Below are 21,793 nucleotides of genomic sequence, written 5' to 3'. Positions count from 1 at the left end.
GGAGGCAAAGGGAATTCCCATGTAGTCAGATGCAAGTATCGCGAGAACGGAATTGACAGCAACAGAAATGAGCGAGTCAGAAGAAAAACTCATTTCCAGAGGAAAGAGGGTGAGTTTGGTTTCAGATTTGTTGAGCTTGAGGAGGTTGTGGTTGGCACATCCAAGCTTGGTGTGCAAGCCCTCACCCAGTACCACTGCCATGGGTCCTCGCCTCCAGGCACGTGCCCCCGTTCCCTCCTGTCAGCTTACCCCCACCTGCACCCTCACCTGAGGTCCTATGTCAGCCACCTCCCTACCCCAGCACTGCTGCAGAGCCAGCCCCAGCCCTGCCTATGCCACGGACACCGCACCCTAAGGGTCCACTGTCTGGATGTTGTCCTCACACATCCACACCTCGCCTCCAAGAACCACCAGCATGGACGGCTGTCACCAAGCCTTGCTTTCCAAAACCCACAGCCCCCTGCAACCATCAGTTCCTTCAAAGCTCACACAAACAGGAAGCAGTGGGAGAATTCTTGATAGATTGCTTTCTTCATAAGCTTTCAGGAAGCTCAGTGCTGACTAGTGTTGACTTAAACCTAGCAAGTTCAGATAGACTTGGCTTGTGTGTAAGCATGACTTGTTTGGGGGGACACTTATTTGTTACTGAGCCGTAATATACATAACACTAAAATGAAGAGATCTGAAGGGCACAACTTAGTAAGTTTTTACATATGTATATGCCCCTGAAACCACCCACAGATGAAGGTACAGAATGCTGCCAGCACCTAAAGACCACCTCATCCCCCATCCAGCCAGTAGTCACCTGCAGAGGTAGCCACTGTTTGTACTTCTGTCACCATCCATTCGTTCTGCTTATAATTGAACTTCATATAAGCGAATCATACAGTATTACCCTTTTGTGTCTGGCTTCTTTCCCATCATTCTGTTAAACAAATATATCAGTTTATCTGTTCTACTGGTATTTCTCATTTGGTACCATTATGAATTCTGCTGTGGTTAGTGGGCATATGTCCTCCTGTCTCTTGGATATATCCCAGGACTAGAACTGTTACCCTTAAGGCAAGCCTGTGGTTAGCATTTATAAATACCACCCAGCGTATTTTGTGGGCGTATCTTTAAAGGTACAACGCATGGTTACTGTGTTATTTGCTGGTGGCATACTTCCCTCTGGGCTACTGAGGGAGCCTGGTAAGACTGAGGAACCTGGGTTAGAAGGTAGGAGGCCTCGGGGTGCCTGGGTGGCTCAGTCGGTTAAGCGTCCGACTTCCGCTCAGGTCATGATCTCACCATTCAAGAGTTCGAGCCCTGTGTTGGGCTCTGTGCTGCCAGCTCAGAGCCTAGAGCCTGCCTCGGATTCTATCTGTCTCTCTCTCTCTCTCTCTCTCTCTCTCTCTCTCTAAAAAATAAACATTAAAAAAATTAAATTAAAAAAAAAGTTATGAGGAAGTAATGAAGCCTGGATCTGAATGAGCTCTGTCACTTACAAGTTTGGTGTTCCCAGACAAATCATTTAACCTTTCTGAGCCTCAGTTTTAGCATCTGTGAAATGGTGATAATGAAAATAATTACCTCACATAATTAGTGTGAGGATTAAATGGGCTGTCTATAAAAGCTCTTTGCGGCTTGTGGAATATAAAAGCCATTCTTATGACCCAAACTTTTCATGTTTGATGTATATTTTCCTTGAAAAGTATCTTTTTTTTTTCTTGCCTAAAAACTTTTTTTAGGAAAAAGACTGCTAGTAATCAATAAAGAAGAATCAATCTTCTAAGAGAAAAAAAAATTAGTTCCTTATTTTATAGCCAGCTCTATCTAGGCAGTCAGCACTTAGCATCACCTACATGCCCCAAGGGCCCCCACCGACTTTCCTTTTTCTCCTATTTGCCTTCTCTGCTGAGAACTGTCCCTGCCTCCATGCTGCCTCTGTTGTTTTTAATCTTGTCAAACCTGAGTATCTGATGGGCGTTCTCCGTAGTGTCACTGATGGTTGTGTTTGCATGTGCATGTGCACACACATACGTGGACAAGCACTGTTGTGGCAATTCTCCCAAGTACCTATGGACCCAGTGTTGCTGCTTCCTTGTAGAGGTGATTTGGCCCAAAGAACAGCGCAGAGCAGTAGTAGGTATTTAATAGATACTCGTGTACAAGAGTGAAAATAGCCCAAATCACTGTCACCACTCCATACTCTTCACATGCTCTCCTGCTCTCTGAGAACCAGGCACGGCTCTCTGGAAATCAGATCCTGTGGTGACAGCAGGATGCTCCGGAGAGGATGGTTTGCTACACTAGCACTCCCTGCACAGATTGTCTTTGGGGTAATGGGAAGCACCAGAACTTTGAGCTAGATGGTCTGTGTTCAGATCCGGGCTCTGCCATTTCCTGCTCATGGATTTTTGCATAAGCTCTAGCCTCAGTGAGCCTCAGCTTTCACATCCTGAAGTCAGGTTGGTATCGGTCACCTTTCAGGAGGTCATGAGAATTAGAGAAGAATAGAGAAGAAGCTGTTGTTATTATTCACTCCTTCCTGCTGCTCCTGGAAGCACTTAGCTTTATGTCTTTCTGGATAGCCAGACTGATTTCCTTCTACACACACACACACACACACACACACACACACACACACCCTCCCAAAGATAGGAGGAACTGGATTGTTAAGAGCACAATGAATGTTGGGGCACCTGGGTGGCTCAGTCGGTTGAACATCCAACTCTCAATTTGGGCTCAGGTCATGATCCCAGGGTCCTGGGATGGAGCTCCGTGTGGGGTTCTGCGCAGAGTGTGGAGCCTGCTTAAGATTCTCTCTTTCTCTCTCTCTCTCTCTCTCTCTCTCTCTCTCTCTCTCTCTCTCTCACTCCCTCCCAACCTCCCTCTCTGTCTGCTCCTCCCCAACTTGCACTGTCTAAAATTAAAAAACAAAACAAAACACATAGCCCATGAAATCAAATTGATGTTGGTGTGAATCCTAGCATTGCTGCTAATTAACTGTAAACCTTGACAAGTTACCTAACCTCTCTAAGCCTTCATTCCCTCCTCTGAAAACAGGGATAATAATAGTTATCTACATCACAGAATTGTATGGCTTAATACATAAAAAGTACTTAGCACAAAGCAAAATGCTAAGCTGATAGTTGTATAGTTGTAGTTACTAGTAGTGATAGTAATATCACTACTATTGATCCAGTGGGTTGATAGTAGCTCTGTGTGTGTGTGTGTGTGTGTGTGTGTGTGTGTGTGTGTGTGTCTGCCCCTCCCTCCCTCCGTCCTCCTCATACCCACCCCTCACTCAGGCACACATATCACATGCAGCACACACACCCACTTGATCTTTCCCTAACCGCTCCCAGCCAGGTCGCCTGCCTATTTAGCCCTCTCCTCTCCTGATTTGAATCATCACAAAGACAGGAATATAGAATTGCTCCGTGTCTTGGTTTTTTGTGTTGTTTTTTTTTTTTAAGGTGTAAGTTAATGACAGGATCATTGTTGAGGAAGCTAATGTCAAGGCAATTTAATCTTTGGATCTTTGGGATGTATGTAGAAACCGGGGCTTTCGTGACTTTGTGTAAGACATGCTGTGAGTTTAGGTTTGTGTATTAAATAGAAGAAGAAAAATGCGTCGTTCAAATGCTCCCAGTATTGCGGGTTTAAGTTGAATAGATTATTATCTGGAGGAAAATTCACATATAAATTAGACTGCGAAGAATTCATAATTGTTGCAGTTTTCATGTTAATTATTTCATGTTAAAAAATTGTTACTGCATAAATTAACACATTCTTTCATGGTGAACATATTTTAGAAAGATTTGTTACTTTAATAACTCTTTGTGTATTAGAAATCCCAGATGCCTGTACTAATTAAATATAATCAGATTTTGGATTCAAAAAGCACAGTAGCCATTTAACACAAACAAGGAGGCAGCTAGGTTGACAAACACAGTCAGGAAGAAGCAGATCCCTGTTTCTTTCAAATTTTGAATTTCACAATTCAGAACTGTGAATTCAATTTCTGTCCTTCCTTTGTATCACAATGACTGGGGATTATCAGACTCAGAACACCAGCTTTCCAGCTCAAGGGCTCCTGCAGAATTATTAATCAGCCTCATCTGAGGCCTCTGTAATCCAGTGGCACATGAAGGCTGATCTCGCCATGAGATGCCCTCCCTCTGCCCCCGTCGGCACATGCGTTTCTTGTTCTCTGTCAACAACAGCACTGCAATTCCCACACAGTGTGCCGTGACCTGAACGGCAAATGTCAGGGAAGGGGAGGTGGGCGGGGAACCCTTTTAATCACTGAATTTAATCTAATTCTTCCCAGACGAGAGGAGCAAACCATCCTTTGACGAAAAGCAAACCCTTTCCAAAGCAGCCATTGTTTTAAGGACTGAGCAGGAAACTTGTTTGTTTGGACTGACCCTCCCGCCCCCGCCCCCGCCCCCGGAGTTTACGGGCTGTCCCGAGGGGCTGTCTGGGGAGAGCCTGGGGCACCTCCGGGCAGAACGTCCGGCCCTCAGCCGGGTCAGAGCCAGCCCTCCCCTCCCCGCCGAGCCGGTTCTGCCTAGTTTGGTACATTTCTGTCACTAGGCAGAAAAGCGCCTTCATTTGTATTCTGCCGCTTACAGCCCAGGGCTTCCGCGGCATTTCCGAGAGGGGTGCTTTGTTTATCTGCGGTGCCACCGTGGGTCATTCTGCCCGGGAAAGGGAGACGGATCTGACCGTCCATTTTCCTCATAGAAAGGACTTGCGGAAAGCCAAAGATTACAGTGAAAAGAAAGGCACTTTAACGCACCCTTGCCTACCCCGGACTCTCCTTCAAGATTAAAACTGCAGGAAGGGGGTGCTCTCACTCCTTCTACTCCCTGACAGTCCCCGGGGGGGGGGGGGGGGACAGATGGGACCGCGATAGGCCCTGATCACTGAGCCCGCTCCCCTCAATATCTGTCCTCGTTCTCCGCACTGGGCAGTCACGTGTTGTATTCCGTGTGGGTGTCTTTCCCCTTTGTGCTGTCTTGGGCAGAGTAATTTGGCGGTTGTTTCTGAATGGTCAAGAGCAGGTCCTTGGTCTCTGCATCCCACGTTTCTTAGTAATCAGCAAGAAGGAAGCAGATGGTCACCCTCTGTGATTTTAAAGTGTGTAAATAGGAACTGCAGACTGCCATCAAACATCAAAAATGTCACTTGGCTTCCTCATCTTGCTTTGCTGGCAGAAGGAACTCCTTCATTTGCATCATCTGGATAATCAGGGACGGGCAGTGCAGATGAAAACTGCCCCACATTGTGAAGCCCCCATTTCTTCTCGCTGAAGGAAGGCACACAGCCTTTGCAGCAATGATGTCAGACTGAACCAGGCCCACTGCCCCTTCTGGAGGTAGCTGGATTCCTGGAATGATTTCTGGGTTGAGCTGCATCCCAGACACGTGTTTCTTACTTAGGTCTGAGTTCTCACCACCCTGAACAGCAGCATGCAGGTGGTTCCAGAAGCCCTACACACAGCTTTCTTGTCTTTCACTCCGAGTAAAAGTCCACAAAGGTAGTGTCCGTCCTATCGGAATTGTGAGTCAGAATTTTTATTCTGATGCTTCTTCTCATTTGGCTCTCAGAAAGCTGGAAGGATCATTGGAATTACTCAGAGCTTTGGTGTTCTAGAATAGCTAGCAGGTTCCTTCTTTCCTCAGTTCCACCCAAGATAACCACTTCCACAAGCCGGCCCAGCCTGGTCTGTACTTTAAGCAGAGTCTTCTGGATGGGTCTTAGATTTCCTTCCTGAGAGTAAGAGGACCAAATGCCCGTGATTTCAGGAGAGGCCAGTGAATTTCATTCTCTTGTGCCCCCAGTGAGCATTATCCTGGGTTGCCACTGGGTCCCCACTGGGAGGAGGGTGGTGGGGAGACAAGCAGCCAGAGTGCCCTCCCCTCCCCTGCTGGCTTCCCCCCCCCCCCCCCCCCCCCCGCTGCCGATGGTAAAAGAACTGTCACAGCCTGCGTTCTGTTCTCCGCACGAGGCTCTGCCTTCCTTCCCAGTCCATCTAGCCGCCTGCCCTTCCTTCCTCAACTCCGAGATGCCAGGACTCCTGCCCTGGCAGCAACCTCAAACCCGATCTCTCTGGAGGCTGGATTTGCTCCCCCCTGTCTAGTTGTTCTGATTGTACCCCTTCTCTGTCTGGTCCTCCATTTGGGGCTTCCCTTGGGACTCTTCTCACCCCTCTCAGCCTGAATATCCCTTCCGTGGAGGCAGCCACACCAGACTTTGGATCTGTGCCCAGCCAGCCAAGCCTTGTCTCTGTGGTATGTTCAGGCGCTGCCGCTGGCCCTTGATGCGTGTCTTCCTGGGCCGAACTCCTTCTTCCTCCACCCACACCCCTGATGGGACAGCACTCCCCCCTCCCTCCTCCTTACCTCCTTCCTTCTGAAATTCCCTGCTCACTGTATGCATTGCAGAGGGCACATCATATGAATTCATTGTACTCTTTACTTCTCCTTTACTTTTACTTTTAAAACATGGTGATAAGACCTTATGAATCTATAGTAGAAATTTCAACAGCATGTGTCAGCAGGAATAGCTGGAAAACACACAGTTGTATTACTCCAGACACGTTTGGGAAATTTGAAAGTCATTCCTTGGGCCTAGTATGAAAAATCTTGAGTTTTGGCTTTGCCCAGTTTTATTGGGTTTGAAATCCTTGTTTTGTTTGAATAACCACTGAGTTCCAGGTCGGGTCAGCTTTGATTTCACCTCTCCTACAGGATATCCTGTCCTAGTCCTGCCTTGTAACCCTTCCCCACCAATGTAATCAGCTTCCTGTTACTGGCATGATTTGTGATTTCTTTTCCGTTATCCCTCAGGGTAACTTTAAAGTTGAAGTACCGAATATTATTTAACGTTGAATGCCATAATTTGCAGAGCTTGTGACTTCATAATTAAAGAAGACGCTGGATGGATCTTTGGTTCAGAAAAACCGTGTCTGTGGTTGAAGCTAATGCCTTTTCCCCTTGAAAACACTATCAGGGTACCAATGTATTCTCTGCAGGAAGGATTTGGCTGCTTTTATTCCACACTGGCTTTGCCTTTTCTACCTTGGCCCAGTTTTTCAGCCAGAGGGGAAATTTTCTGAAACCGGGCTATGGAATCAGCTGGGGGAATGGGGGGGGGGCATGGCTTAACAGTCCAACTCTCCACCAAGAGCCAATAATGTGAGCTGGGCCCCACCCAGGCCTGTCCTGGCCCCTGAGCTGAGCCTCTCCCAGGGAGCAACATGGGGCACACTGCAGCATTTCAACGTGGCCACCTCTACCCAGAGACCCCATTCTCTGTGCATTCTTTCCCTCTCTCCTGAGCCCTCTTTCTCCCAAAGCCAGCACCACAGTCTATTTAGCTCTCTGTTGGATTTGCCTGTGAGCTCTGTCTCCCTGGCTGCCTAGAAAGGCCTACGGCAGGAGGTGACCCATGCTTGGTTGTCTCAGGAGCCCCTCCCACTGCACTAGGGACTAACTGGAGGCTCAGTAAGTTCTCAGTATTTGATTGATGAGCTCACTGGGTTTTCTTCATCCTCTTTTCCTCTCTTAAAGTTTGGAGAGCTTTGGCTAACCTGATGCAACTCAGTGCCTTTGCATTACTGTCCAAATAAAATAATAGCTGGCATTTATTCAGGCACCAGATGCTGTGCTGAACCCCTTACATTGTTTATAATTCTCACCACAACCTCATGAGGTTATCATTGTCCCGATTTACAGCCATGGAGACTGAGACTGGCGGAGGTTTTAAGTGGTCACCCAGTAAATTGAATGTGCAAGCCCAGATACGCTGACTCAGAAACTTTCGTAAATGGCCACCCTGGGCCTTCCACAAATGACCCCTCAATCCCAGTGCAGCCCACAGGTGGGCCCCTTTGCATTGTCACTGAAGAGCATTTTCTCCCTGATCCCTGGCCAGCTTACATACATTTAGTGCAGGAGGTAGACTTGGGAGCAGAAGTCTCTGCCATCTTCATTTGAACATTTCTAATGCCACTGCCGTCATCTTAATGCATGAAGATGCATACAGTATAGTAAGTAACCAAATCAAGTAAGAACTATTTCTGTTTGAGACAAAGAAAATAGACTGCCTGACCACTAGGGATATAGGACTGTCATTAACTGGAATGGAGCCTGGGGTTAGGATGCGCCCTCCTGACATAATGAGTTTAGCTGGCCTTCCTGTTTTCACTTACACACCAAGAGCATCCGGTCAGACTGTCCTAGAGTATGGTAAGGATGATTTTATTCCTATAACACTAAGGGTGGAAACAACTATTAGTTTGTTACACTGCCGTGTATTTACTCTTCTCTTGTTTGGGTTTGATTTGAATCTGTGTAAAGGAAGAGAATTTCTTTGGCCGTCACAGTGTTAGATATATTGCTAGGTTGACCCTTTAGCCAGATAAAGATTTGTTGAGCAGTTGCTCTTTAACTAGCCTTAGGCAAGGTCCTGTCGAGGAATCTAAGTATAAAACATGGTCTCTGACCCCCCAGGGTTTACATTCTATTTAAGGAGATAAAAAAATAACCCATGCAGAACTAGCAGAAAGACATGCTGGAGATGTGGACACAGCCGCACGGTGTATAGTGTTTAAGCACTCGGGCTCTGGAGCCAGGCTCCCTGGTTCAAATCGCAGTTCACCATTTCCACCTGTCCTTTGGCATCTCATTTTACCTTTCTGTTTAGTTTTCTCATCTGGAGAACAGGACTGTTACTGGTATGCACCTCCTGCATGTAAAGCACTTAGCGTGATGCCTGACACTTAGCAAGCCCTCAGTATGTTTAGCCATTATGGTGGATATTATTGTCAAGCATTAAACCGTTACTCATAGCATCGGCTCCAAGTGCATGGGAGAGATCACTAAAGGCTGGCGTAATCACAGATGACTTTATGAAGAAGGTGGGACTTGAGATGAGTAGGCTTCAGCTATGCAGGTGGAAGGAGAGGAGATGTTTAGAAAAAGCTAACAAGAAACACGTATGGTTATGCCAAGTGCAGGGTATAGGTTCCGAGAAAGCAAACCAGACTAGAAGATGGGTTTGGGGTAGCAAGAGCCAAAGTGGAACAGATACATGGGTATGAAAAACAGGTGGAGGAGTTTGCCTTCATGCGTTGGGGGGGGGGGGGGGGCACAATGAGGTTGGGGAGGAGAGGGTTATAAACTCATTGGTTTAAGTGACTCATTGAAAGGACAGTGATCCAAAGGCAGGGCACCGTGACAGGAGGACTGATCAGAGGGATGAGGACCCAAGACAGGTTTCAGCAAAGAGCTTAAATAAGAAAGAGAAAATTTGAGAGACATGTCAAAGAAGAAAACAGGAAGCCTTGGTGATATGGGGTGCCTGGCAGGCTCAGTTGGTAGAGCATGTGACTCATGAGCTAGAGCCCCATGTTATGCATAGAGATTACTAAAAAAAAAAAGAAAGAAAAAAAGAAACCTTGGTGATGGATTAGCTCAGAGGTTTAAGGAAAGGGAGAAGTCCCAGCTGGCTTTCAGGTTTTTTCTGCTTTGCAGCCTGGCAGAATGATGATGTGACCCCCAGAAAAGGGATAGTAGGAGGGGAAAAAAAGATACTCCATTTGCATCCTAAAATATTATAGTGAGAATAAACTTTTTAAGTCAGGTCAGTCTTTTAGTAAAATTTTTTACCTAATACAAGAATACCCTTCATAATAAAATATTCATAGTAAGATGAGTTGGTAAAATGATGAATTTAGATTCATAGTTAGTTGCCACATTTGAGATAAAGGTGAGACACCCTAGAGGCTTTGTCCCTTAGACATTTGCGAATCAAAAACTGGAGCTTCTGAGGAGAAACAGTCTGTGTAGTATTTCCAGCCCTGTTCATACAGAGATGATGGGCAGCGGAAGTCTTGAGAACCTGTGTTTGTTCCCCAAGGGAGTAAGCAGGGAGGGAGGAGTCCACAACACCGAGGCCATTAGAAAACGAGGATGGGGGCGCCTGGGTGGCTCGGTCGGTTATGTGTCTGACTCTTGATCTCACGGTTCATGAGTCTGAACCCTGCATGGGGCTCCTCACTGACAGTGCAGAGCCTGCTTCGAATTCTGTGTCTCCCTCTCTCTCTGCCCCTCCCCAATTTGCACTCTCTCTCAAAATAAATAAACTTAAAAAATAAAAAAAGAAAGTGAAGTATGAAGAAGAGCCTAAAGCAGAGACACAAGAAAGGCTTGGGAAGGAAGGAAGGACATCAGGGAAGAATAAACTCAGAAAAGATAAGTAATTCATTTCCCATAAAAATGTTTGAGCTTTGCAGTTTTGGAGTATGCTATTTTACTCCTTTGTTGCTGAGATTATTCGTATTATTCAAACCTGAAAAGTGTGCTAAAAATAGCACAAATGTGACCAGAGCCACTAGTTAAATATGATGTCAGAGGTGACAACAGAAATATAACTTATCTGATACTGATTGCTGATAGATGCCCATGGGCCTCCAAACGTCATGATGCTTCTCGAGAGTTTTGAAAAGTCAAAATGCTCTTCACGTTCTTTCTCGTCGTAAATCGTCCTCAAGGTAATGCTCTATTGTCTGCTACATTTGAAAGACAAGGAGAAACAGTGAGGTGGGATGTCATCATGTTCTGCTCACAAGCCCCAGTGGCTTCTCATCACACTTAGGATGGGACCCAACATCCTTAGTGGCCCTTGCAGAGCCCCATAAAATCTGTCCTTGTAGCCCATTCTATCATTCTTTATAGCATTTGTCACTGTCTGACATATATCATGGCCACTCGTTTATTTTGTCTCCTTCCCGGACTAAGCCGCATGCTCCATGAGAGCCAGGGGTTGAGCTCACTGGTGGCTCCCTGGAACGAGGTGCGGTGCCGGCCTCGGGGGAAGAACTCAGAAGTGCTCATGGTAGGAAACAAGAGAAGACAAAACCAGCCAGCACTAGTGGGGTTTCGATGTTATTTTGTGGTCCAACTTTGATCACCGAATAAATCCACAACCCTCTCCTTCCTCATACCTAAAGCCCAGAAGACTATTAACCTGATTTTACATAAGGAAGACCAGGGCCTGTGAGTGTGAGCGATTGGCGTCCAGTTACCGCTTTCCTGTTCAGTCTTTTCGGAAAAAGATATTCCACTGCGTTTTGCTGTGAACGCTCCCAAGGCCTCTGGCCACCTTGTCTTTTTGCTGATATAAACCCCACCCGGAGTTGCAACTCCAGAGATCTAGACCCCCTGCTCCTCACAGAGCAAAGTCTGGGGTTCCCTCCGTCTGAGACAGATTCACTCCACCCTTCATTTGGCACTAAAAACACAGGTTTTTCCGGGTGTTTCTAAGTGTCATTAGTTTGTGACAGATGCTTTTCTACAGTAGTCGGCAGTTGTTAGACCCTTATAAGGGCATCCAGATGGAGACAGACAGTGACACTGGTCACTGAGGACAAGGAGAGGACCCTCCAGAGAGCAGGAAGCTAATAAGTAAGGAGCTGTGGCAGTTCAGGCTGGGAAGGAAGGCTGGGAGGGCTAAGCATCTGTCCAATTACTCAGTCATTCACCACCTCTTTAGTTTCTTCTGGGCACTGGGCACTGGGCACTGGGCTCAGTACTAGAGATAAGGTGGCCATCCAGAAAGACCTGCTCCTGCCCTCAAGGACAGTCTCTATCTATTGGGAGAGGCGTACTTCAAACGTATTCATTTGCCCTTGAAAAGTAGCAGCCACAAAGAACAAGACGCTCTGGCAGCACAGTACCAGGGAACCTACCCCAGTCTTAGTGTTCAGGTGGAGGTTCCCTGTGCAAATAACACTTAGGCTAAGAGCAAAGGAGCAAGAGTTCGCCATGGGGGAGGGACGTCAGCAAAGGGAACAGCCTGCCCCGTGGCCCTGCAGCAGGCAGGAACCATCAGAGAGGGGCAATGGAGAGGTTGGAGATAGGGAGGAGCGGGAGGCCCAGGATAACAAGAAGAGGCTGGACAGATAGGGAGGAGGGACCAGACTGTAAATGTGGGCCCAATGGGAAGGCCATTGCAGGAGTCCAGACAGGTGACCGTGAGCGAGCAGGCACAGACCAGAGTGGGGGTAGTGAAGACACACAGACACACTCTCCGGAGTGAAATGGACTCAACATGGAAAGTGGTGAAGCAGCAGAGGTGGAAGGGGACTCAGGGAAGATGTATGGCGATGGGCAGATATACGCAGCATCTGAATGAGGGGGTCTTGTGGCATTCTGGTCTCATCAGCTAGGCGGTTGACAAGGCAAACCGTGGGGAAAGGTAAATTTGGGATGTTGCATTGAAAGGCCCTTTGAGGCCTTCCAGTGGAGAGGCTGGGGAGAGAATCCGATATACAGGTCAGGAATTCAAGAGGGAGGGCCCAGCAGGTGATACAAATGCAGGTGACATTGGAGTCACGAGAGAGGTGGAAGCCAAGAGAGGGAGTCCAATCCCCTGTTGTCACACCGAGCTCATGACCAGTCGGTTCACATCTCAACAGAATTTAGAGAAACAGGATTGAGATGTAGGTGCCTGATGGCTCAGCATGAGGCTCACCGGTCCTCACCACGATTGCAGGAAGGTAAATGGCGCAAGTGCAGAGACACCCTACCCAGAAGGTGGTTCCAGGACATGGGCCCCAGTGGCAGCACCAGGTCAGACTTTCAGGAAGGGCTTTATCCTGAGAGGTACAAAATCTGCAGACACTACCTAGGAAACAGTGGAAAAGGCGTTTCACTCATATGTATTACATGCACCGTTTTGTGTGTTGGCTTAAAAGAATCCTAAACTGTTAGAGTAAATTCAGTAAGAAGTAAAAACTAGACCAATGATGAATGATAATTCCTATATTTTTTAGTGCATCTAAGCATTGAACAAGTTCACAGAGTGTTACATGATACCACTGACACAGATTATCCTACCTGCCATGGTTTGCTATTCGAATAAAATGCAAAGGAAAGGAAACTGCATTGGCATCTGAATCCTGCTCCCAAACAGGAGAATTTCAAGAAGAGCGAATCAGCTGGTTACATAACAGAGCCAAGTTCATCATTGTATGGGCCTCTGCACACTGTCTCCTTTTTTCTACAAATCTGTACTGCTTAGAAGACATCTTTGATCCTGACTTTCTGCCTGTCAGAACTTTATTTTCAAGGGAAAGGCAGTGTTTATACCCAGGAGATCGGGAATTCCTTCCAGGTTTCTGAGCTTTCTTGACTTCACCTGAGGAGAGAGCCTACCGCAAGCCCCCAGCAAGGCCGCCTGTGGGATTGTGTTGGTGGTATTCCAGACAGCCCCAGCAATGCTGTTCTCGTAGGCCGGGGTCTGCAACATGCAGCCTGCCTGGATAGAGACACCCCCACGCCCCCACCCACCACAGACCCCGGGTTGAACTCTCTCCCATTTGGGGCTGCATCTCCTTAGAGATACCCTCCCCCACCCACCACCGCCACAAACCGGGGGTTGAACTCTCCCCAATTGGGGACTACATCTGTACCCTCAGGAGGTGGGAAACCAAGGTGAGCGGAAATAGAGGTAATGAGTTGAGTAAAAGAGCGAACATCAATCAGTTCTTTTGTTGAAACCATAGTTAATGACTAACAGATCATCGCTGCTTTATTAACCTTTTGTCTGCCTTGAAAAGGAAAATACGAGTTGTCTTTAGAGAAGCTCCTTTTGTCAACAGTGGCTGCTATTTTAAGATTGAAAAGAAGTAGGAGAAATTGGACAAAGATATTCTTTCTTTTTCTTCCAAAATGTATTAGGTGTAAGTAAATATATTGCTTATCTCAGAAAGAAAACTAATGCAAAATAAGTTTATTTACGTAAGCCCCTGCTACTAAGTCTCAAAGCACATATCCACAAATGGTTTCCTATCAGAGATCGATTACAGCCTTTGTCTGAACCTACTTGTTGAAGGTTTACATATTACAATTCTTGCTGTAGATGATGTAATGAGAAAACAACAAAGCCAACTAGCACAAATGGCTGATATATTGACATTTGGGTTTGGTTTTTTTTTCAAGCTCACATTATGAAATCTTCTCTCAGAAAATCCAAAGTGACTTTATCCAAATTTTGAATGGTTTACTGTTAGCATCATACACACCTTCACGAATGTTGAATGATTCCAAGAAGGGAAGAAAGGCTCCTTTTGTTTGTCATTTTATTTACGAGAGTCGTATCTGCACAAGGGAGGAAAAAAAGTTCTTTTTGCTTTTAGAGATGGACATAGATTTCCAAGCCATTTGGCTCAAGAGATAGTTTAAATAGGAATGAATTTAATATACCTTTAATTCTCTGAAATAAGAGAACTCCAGCTGAGGTTTGGTCCAGGGCAAAGTCTGTTCTCGACACTGAAGAAAATCTATCACATTAATCCCAGCGGCTCAGAGTCCAAAGCTGCGTGAACAGAATGCTCGAGGGTAGGTTCTCACACAGAAGAACGCTTTGAAAGAAACTTTAAAAACAAAATGACTGTTCAGAGAATACCAGGCCTTGTGTGGAATCATGCAGCACTTAAGGAAAGATAGAAATAATTATGCTTGAGAAACACAGCTAATTAAAAATAACTCCGTGCATAAAAGGAAAAGAAAACCATAGAATAACTTCTCTGCTCCAGTGTAAATGTGAGATGCCACATAATGAAATAGTAGGATTTTTTTTTTTAATTTCATTTCACACTGGCATAAAAGAGATGGAGAGGAAAATTATATTGCCAGAAAATGCCAGGGCAGATTTGCTAAAGATGTTATCATGTACTGTGTTTAAAACAAAAATCTAATTGCTGTAATTTATCATACCTCTGGTTATTAAAACCATACTAATTTAAAGATTTTAATTATTTGCCACTTTTGCACATTGTGACTTTTCATAGAAGATACCACAAAAATTTCTGATTCCGTCAGCCTTTGTATGGTTTTTTTAGGAGCTCCTATGTAAAATTAACATGCTTTTAACATATAATTGTGTTTATATCAGCAACAAAAATTCCTTGTGTTTTTCTTTCAGTTTGTTCGATGAGATATCTAGAACTGCTTTATAATTGCTGAGCCTAATATGTGAGCGCACAGGCTGCCAAGTCAATTTTAATTCCCCATACACACAACTGGCCTTATAAAGAACAGCCTTCCTTTTAGATTGGAGAGAAGATTCTTTTAATGATCAGAGAAATTTCAAAGAAAAGATTCTCCTGACTGGCATGAATTTGCTGCTTGGTCTTGAGAAATCAGACTCCTAAGATAGTCACTGAGGCAAGACTGCTCTTTGAAAGCAAACATTATTAAATAGTACCCTCTCGGGCTGGTAGGAGAAAGGTTGGGCGGTAAACAAGAGATCATATAGTACAAAAGAAAAAACTGTCCCAGAAGCAAAGATGGCCACTCTCAGGGAGAAAAGGTGGAGGGAAGTAGCCAAAGGCAAAATCATTTCTCTGCTGTGGATAAGGAGGCCTTGGGAAATAGAGCCCATTTCAACAAAATACATGGGCTACAGTAAATTGTCTTCACCTTGAGACAATCACGGTGGTTTGATTTGGTTTTTATGTACCTCGTAAGAACACACTCTGGTCCTTCTATATCAAAGAATTCATGAGAGTAGCATTATGATTTAATACTATATCTATTTATTAAAATATGACATAATTTCAAAGCAAAAGAAAAGACGTATGAAATGAGTTCCCTAAATCGCAGGTCAGCCCCTTATCCAGACCAAACCTGTGACATTTAGTGTGATCATAGATTCCAGTTTCTAGAAACCAGAGCTTTAAGGAGCTTTGAACTCCCAACCCTTTTGTGGGCAAATTAACATTAAACTAGCTTGCTTAAGGTCACAGAGCCAGCACTAGACCCCACAGCTGCTCAATTGTAGTCAGTTGTACTCCATTTCCTTATTGACCACTTTCTCCTCCTCCTCTATGAACTTGCTCCTGTGAAAGTAGTTCCTAGCACTCTTCCTCCCCAGCCCCATACCCGGTGCCATATGCTCTCTGCCTGCCAAGTAATCAATCACATGTTCTTTCTGCAGGTGCAAAGTTCCCCATTAAGTGGACGGCCCCCGAAGCAGCCCTGTACGGGAGGTTCACGATCAAGTCTGACGTATGGTCTTTCGGAATCTTACTCACAGAGCTGGTCACCAAAGGAAGAGTGCCATACCCAGGTAAGGGCTTGACCTGGCAGCAATGGGCCTCCGATTGGATGCTGTCTCAGCACCATCTGGGGACACTTCTCAGTTTGCCTTCTAAGCCCCATCCTCAGCTTTCTGCTGTGCATGAGTTTAAAGAACACGAACAGGTATTTAGCCATGGGAAAGCAGAACTGGGAGCCACCATGGACATCATGCAGGCAAGCAGCTACCATGCATTGTATGCCAGGAGTCATGTGAACAGCGGCTAGTATGAGGTTTCAGTCCACCCCAGTGCATGGAATCTCTCCTCTCTCAGTAGGAGTGTGCATCCATGGCTCCAGGAGCAGAAATGTGGCTGGCAGAAACTCAACCCAAATCGAGTTTGCAGACACTTCCAGGAAAGAGATGTGCTTTTTGATTACACTGTAGCATTGACCCATGGAGTGAACCTGGCGGGAAAATGCCTGGACCTGTTCTCTCTGCAGGCCCCAGCTCCAGATGGCCATAGAGAGCAGAGGCACATGCGAAACACAGTTTAGAGGCCACTCACTGCCCTGTGCTGAACAGTCAAAATATGCCCTAGAAGAACAAGTGCAACATAAAGAAATTAGAGATTCTTAGGCCCTGGAATTTTTCAGGATTGTCAGATTCATGCTTTTCAAAGAAACCACAGATTTAGGTTTTCCACACTTAAATTCATTAATTTCGACAGATGGTGACATAAAGGACACTCGAGCCATTTCACCTCCACGCTTTAGTGGTTATATTACAGCACATGGACAATCTGCTTTCTGAAATGTTAAGGACATATTTTTCAGTTACTGTTGAGTGAAGAAAGAACATAGCTCCCCCTCATTCCCTGCCTAAGAAAGGAGCTTAAAAAAAAAAAAAATAGCCAAGATAGAAACGATAGTGGAGATTAATGAGGAATTGAGGTCTTTTGCAAATCCTGGGTTTGTAATTCTATCTTTGCAGTCAGAGGAGACAGCGAGGGCAGATTAATTTGTAATCCCTTTGTTCGTTTTTATGATTATTTCTGGTCATTTTCAGAGAATGCAGAGAAGCAAAGAGGATCTCTTTTCAGGTTGGCGTGGCCTTGAGACTCCTAGGAGAGCCAGGCTGGCACAGAGACAAAATGGACAAATTTCCGTGTCTCTGAAGCGCCAGCCCTGGGCCTTTCGAGATGCAGGTGGAAGTCCGTTCTCCTGCTGCGGGGGCGGCTCCTCCCAGCATGCACCAGTGGGCAGGCTCTCCAAGAGAGCCAAGCAGTATGCAAGAAAGGGCTGCCCAAGAGGGGCCTGGAGCACAGCAGGGGTGTTTTTGAGTTGCTTCTCAAGGGGGAAAATGTGCAGGTCTTGGGATTTTGAAGATAAAAGGCATCTTTTTTTTTTTTCCTTTTTTTTTTTTGGCCTGAATTTTGAACCAATTTCTCCCTGAATCCCCCAGGTTTACGGTTGGCCAGTGTGTTGAATGCAGTGAAGGGGAAAAGGTTAATGTTGTTTTGCATTTCGTAAAGGCTTTCCTTTCAGTGATACAAAGCCGCTTTTTGTTTCTCAGGGTTGCACACAGAAACCCAGACAAAGGCGCAGGGGCTGGGGCCTCAGGGAAGGCAGGCAGGTGTGTGCTTCTAGGGAGAGTCTTTTACCAAGTTTGGTTCTAGCATAAAGAAAACGGCCTTATTTTAGAACTCAGACTAGGGTTCATTCATTCAGCAGAGTGTCGGTGAGTGTGAACGGCACCGGGCATCTTACTCTACCTAGGAAATGAGTACAAATAAGACATTTCACACTCTCAGGAAACTGATTAAAGCCTTCCTGGAGTGAGGCACTGTTCTGGTTGCCTGGGATAGAACAATGAGCAAATAAACAAATGTAGTCCCAACACTCATGAATTTACAGTCAGATAGATAAAAGATGCATCAAATCCAGGAAGACATCAGTCTTTCCTGCTACTTATCTATTATTAGAGGAAATGATCCTCAAGGAGTGGATTACTTGGATTTACTCCCTGTGGGCCTCGAATCTTAATTCTGATAGTGGGGTCAGGGGCACCTGATCCAGGTATCTACAGAGGGACCTTTCCCTCAGAATCCTGTGAGGGTGGCAAAGGAGTTTGAAACGAGAACTGTGTACTTTATTATGCATAGTTCTGTACTGTGAGCAGCTGCTGACGTGCGGAAGGCTTGGAGAGCTGCCCCGAGTCTGTGAGGATAAGAGGACAGGTTCTGTCTGGGAAGGAAGCTTCATGGAGAAGGAAGCAAGTAGGGCCTCCTCCTCAAGTCAAGGAAGAGGGAAGAAGGTTCCAGACAAGGACCAGCATGCAGGAAGGCAGCAAAGCCTGGGACACCGGTGCTTGTTCAAGGAGCTGCAGGAATAAGGAATTTGAGGGCCATGACGTGAAACCTGGAAGTGTGGCTGGAAAGTCCCGTGGCGAGGGCCTCACGTGCTACCACGGGGAGGCTCTGGGGCCTGGCTGGTCGGCAGCAGTGGCCAGGGGAGCTTTGTCAGCAGGCGAGTGGCCTGAGCTGCCCCTCGCCCACAAACAGCCACAGAAGATTGTTCCCAGGCCCGTTCCTAGCCATGGGTGCTTCTTGGGTGTTTTTCTTGTTGTTTTTTTTTAACGTAGTTATAATCCTATTTAATTGGACTTCTGTATCTTACAGTAAACTCTTCTTGAGGGAGAGGCTTTTACAGAGGAATTCCAATTACAGGATTATTACCTTAATGAAGGATAACAGTTCCTAAGGCACAGCATCATTAAGCTTCATCCAGATGTCACTGTGCAAGGAAGGACCTTCCTGTCCACATCCTCGGTGTTGACGTGGCCGAGTCAATGTGTGCCAAGGCATGGCTTCTCTGCCGCACCGAAACCTCGTGTCTGTCGGTGGTACCCGAGGACAGAGTCCCAGTGCCTGTCCCTCGTGCCGACGTCGCAATGTAGAAATTTTGCAGTTGGCTACGGTATATTTTTAAGCAATTCCTTTTTCAAGAACGGTAGGTGGCGGTATTTTCCTGAATTCTTTCACACCTGAGAATGACCTTCTGTCACCTTCACACAGAGAAAAGGTACTTTGGCTGCACGACGAGGATGAGGTCAAGGGAGGGGAGATGACTTCTCTGTGGGCTCATAAAGCTTGCCAGGCATATTTGCCCAGCACGAGAGAAGTTCCAAAAGGGAGAATCAGAGAAGAAGCTTAGAATGGAGTATGTGAGGTGTGACCCCATGAAGAGCAGAAGGGTTGAGGAGACAATGAAACATGGGCCACCTGGTCGGTTAGCTGGTTCTGAAAAAGGAATGGATTAAAAGGACAATCTCAAACTGAATGACAGCCCTGGAGCCAAAGAAAAAAATACAGAAGTGTGACGCTGAGATTAACAGGGAGGTAGCGGACAGGAGTCGCACACACCACCCTCCCAGACAAAGGTTGCTTCCCAGATTTGCCACAGAGATGCACACGGTTGCAAAGAACCACTCAGTTTTACAGGTTCCCTGGGAGCAGCCTGACCTGAACGCATTCTAGGCCCAGCAGTATAACTTGCTTTTCTGTGAGCCAAGGTGCAGAACCATTCTTTGCGTCAAGATTAGAATGGATTTTGTACCGATGGGGTTGTTTATGTGAGAAATGAAAACACGCACGTAAAAGGAATTTTCTGGGGTTGATGCATAAAATCAGAGTTCCGCATTTTAAGCCGTCATGTCACCTTCAAAACCTCCCTCACCTCCTCCTTTTCCTCTTTGCCTCCACTGCCCTGTGTCAGGCTGTCATCCACTCTGCAGTGACCTCTTCGTGGGACTTCCGCTTCAGTTTCTCCTCCCCTCCACCCATTCTGTCACTGTCGCCACCAGGTTGTTATCCTAGAAAACAGAGACCCGGTTATCTTACTCTCCCAGTTAAAAATGTCTGTGGCTTCCCTTCACCTTCCAGAGAAACTCCAGAAGACTTAGCTTTGCATAGTCCTTAATAACCCTTTCCTTGAGGGGGAAAAAAAAATCTCCCGGAGTCATTCCACATGCTCCACGTGCTTAATATTTATTGAGCACCTACTGTATGCCAGGAACTGTTCACACACCAGGAGTACAGCACTCAGCCTACAGACAGAAACTCGTGCCCTCACGAGTGTTTATGCTTCTTGGAAGAGACAGACAATGAACCAAGATAATAAGCTAAGCTGACTATGTTCGGTATTGGCTGGGTGGTAATAAGTATGGAGAAAAATAAAGCGGGGAAGGGGGTGGAGGGTGGCATCTGAGGAAAGGCCTGGAAAGAAGCAAGGCTAGCCAGGTAGCTGTGTGGCAGGGAGTCTTTCTTCAGAGGATCCCAGAGACAGCGAGGCCCTGAAAACAGGAGGCCAGTGCAGCTGGAGCTGAGGGAACAGGAGGTCTGAGAGGCCCCCAGGTAGATCAGGTGGGGCCTTCCTAGGTGCTTAGTAGGACTTTAACTTTCACCGTTAGTGAGATGGGGAGTCACTGAAGAGCTTGAGCAGGAGTGACGTGATCTGACGTGAGTTCTCTCTCGCCACCCCCAGCCCTTCCCTCTGACCTGTGAGTCGCTCTCTCGGCTTCACTGCCTGCCTCAGAATCCTTCAAAGCCCAGCCCAGCCATCACCTCCTCCATGTAGCTTTCTTCGTGTCCATACCAAGTGGCTCGCCCCTTGTGCTCACTTCCGTGATACCTGGTACATCTCTGTCAAAGTCCCTGACCGTGTGTCTGTATTTCACAGCAGCTCTGAGCGGCCAAGGGACAGGAGCTCCTTTATATGTTGCCAGTGCTCAGCAGTGTCTCCCCATAGTAGACTCTCAATAAGTGTAAGCATGTGGAGCGATGGATGAATGGATTGATTGATCGATGGGTAGATGGCTGGATGTATCAATGGATGGATTGATGGACGGATAGTTGGGATAGCAAAAAAAAACCCAAAAACCAGATTATGCCTATGAGGTTTTTGAAACAAGATTTTTTAGTTTGGCTGAGAACCTTTAAAGCCTCCAACTCTATTCCATCATCTCCACACGTAAATATAGCATGTATTGTCCCAGCCACGAGATAATCTCTGTCCTCAGAGTTGTTCTGGGAAATGGACACTGTGGTCAGTTGAAACACCATGTTCCACCCTGTTCTAGGCAGAATGTTCTGGCCATCCTGTGCCCTGGCTCTCAACTGAACACCTGCTTTGTGACTTTGGCAGGATGTAGCAAAGCAGGATCATTTTCTTAAGCACATCACATTTGTCCGTGCATTTGAAGCACTTTCAAATCTTTTAAATAAGTGACAGCTGCCTGGCTTTCATGAATATATCCAGTCACCTGACGATGGCTCGAAGAGGCAAAGGAAATTAGTGAAACTAGAAGCCACCTTCCTTAGAGAATTAGAAATCCTGCCCTTCTCCTCCCTCTGCCCCACTCAGATGCCCTGAATCGTAGACATACATTCCTCTGTGTTCAGCAGCCCATTTTCATCACCTGCACTCTTACTATTCCTGCTGTGCTCAGCATGCCGACAGAGCAGATTTTTCTTGGGGTAGGAAGTGATTAGACTCTCCAGCAGGAAAATGGGAAGCAGAATGAAAACTGTCAGCCAGGGGTGCTTTGCCCTCTGCCCTCTCCACGCCCATCCACAGTCCCCAGGGCTTCTCCTTTCAGCTCATGACGTTCCCCCAGAGAGGGAATCCTGCCCGGATGCCCAGGAGTCATGTTG

The 21,793-nt window shown here is 46.4% G+C and overlaps 1 protein-coding gene across 5 annotated transcripts in view; it reads left to right on the top strand.

The window, feature by feature from the left end:
- Nucleotides 1–21,793, top strand: part of FYN (FYN proto-oncogene, Src family tyrosine kinase) — a 214,636-nt gene that overhangs the window by 186,480 nt on the left and 6,363 nt on the right. For all 5 annotated transcript variants that reach the window (XM_030316179.1, XM_030316182.1, XM_030316181.1 and 2 more), the window contains one exon: nucleotides 16,000–16,131. In XM_030316179.1, the coding sequence (XP_030172039.1) occupies nucleotides 16,000–16,131 (132 nt within the window). The remainder of the gene's footprint in view (nucleotides 1–15,999; nucleotides 16,132–21,793) is intronic.

This window comes from Lynx canadensis, chromosome B2, assembly GCF_007474595.2.
Source record: "Lynx canadensis isolate LIC74 chromosome B2, mLynCan4.pri.v2, whole genome shotgun sequence".
Classification (NCBI taxonomy): Eukaryota; Metazoa; Chordata; class Mammalia; order Carnivora; family Felidae; genus Lynx; species Lynx canadensis.
The sequence above is the reverse complement of the archived record's forward strand: the minus strand, read 5'-3'. Positions and strand labels throughout refer to the sequence as shown.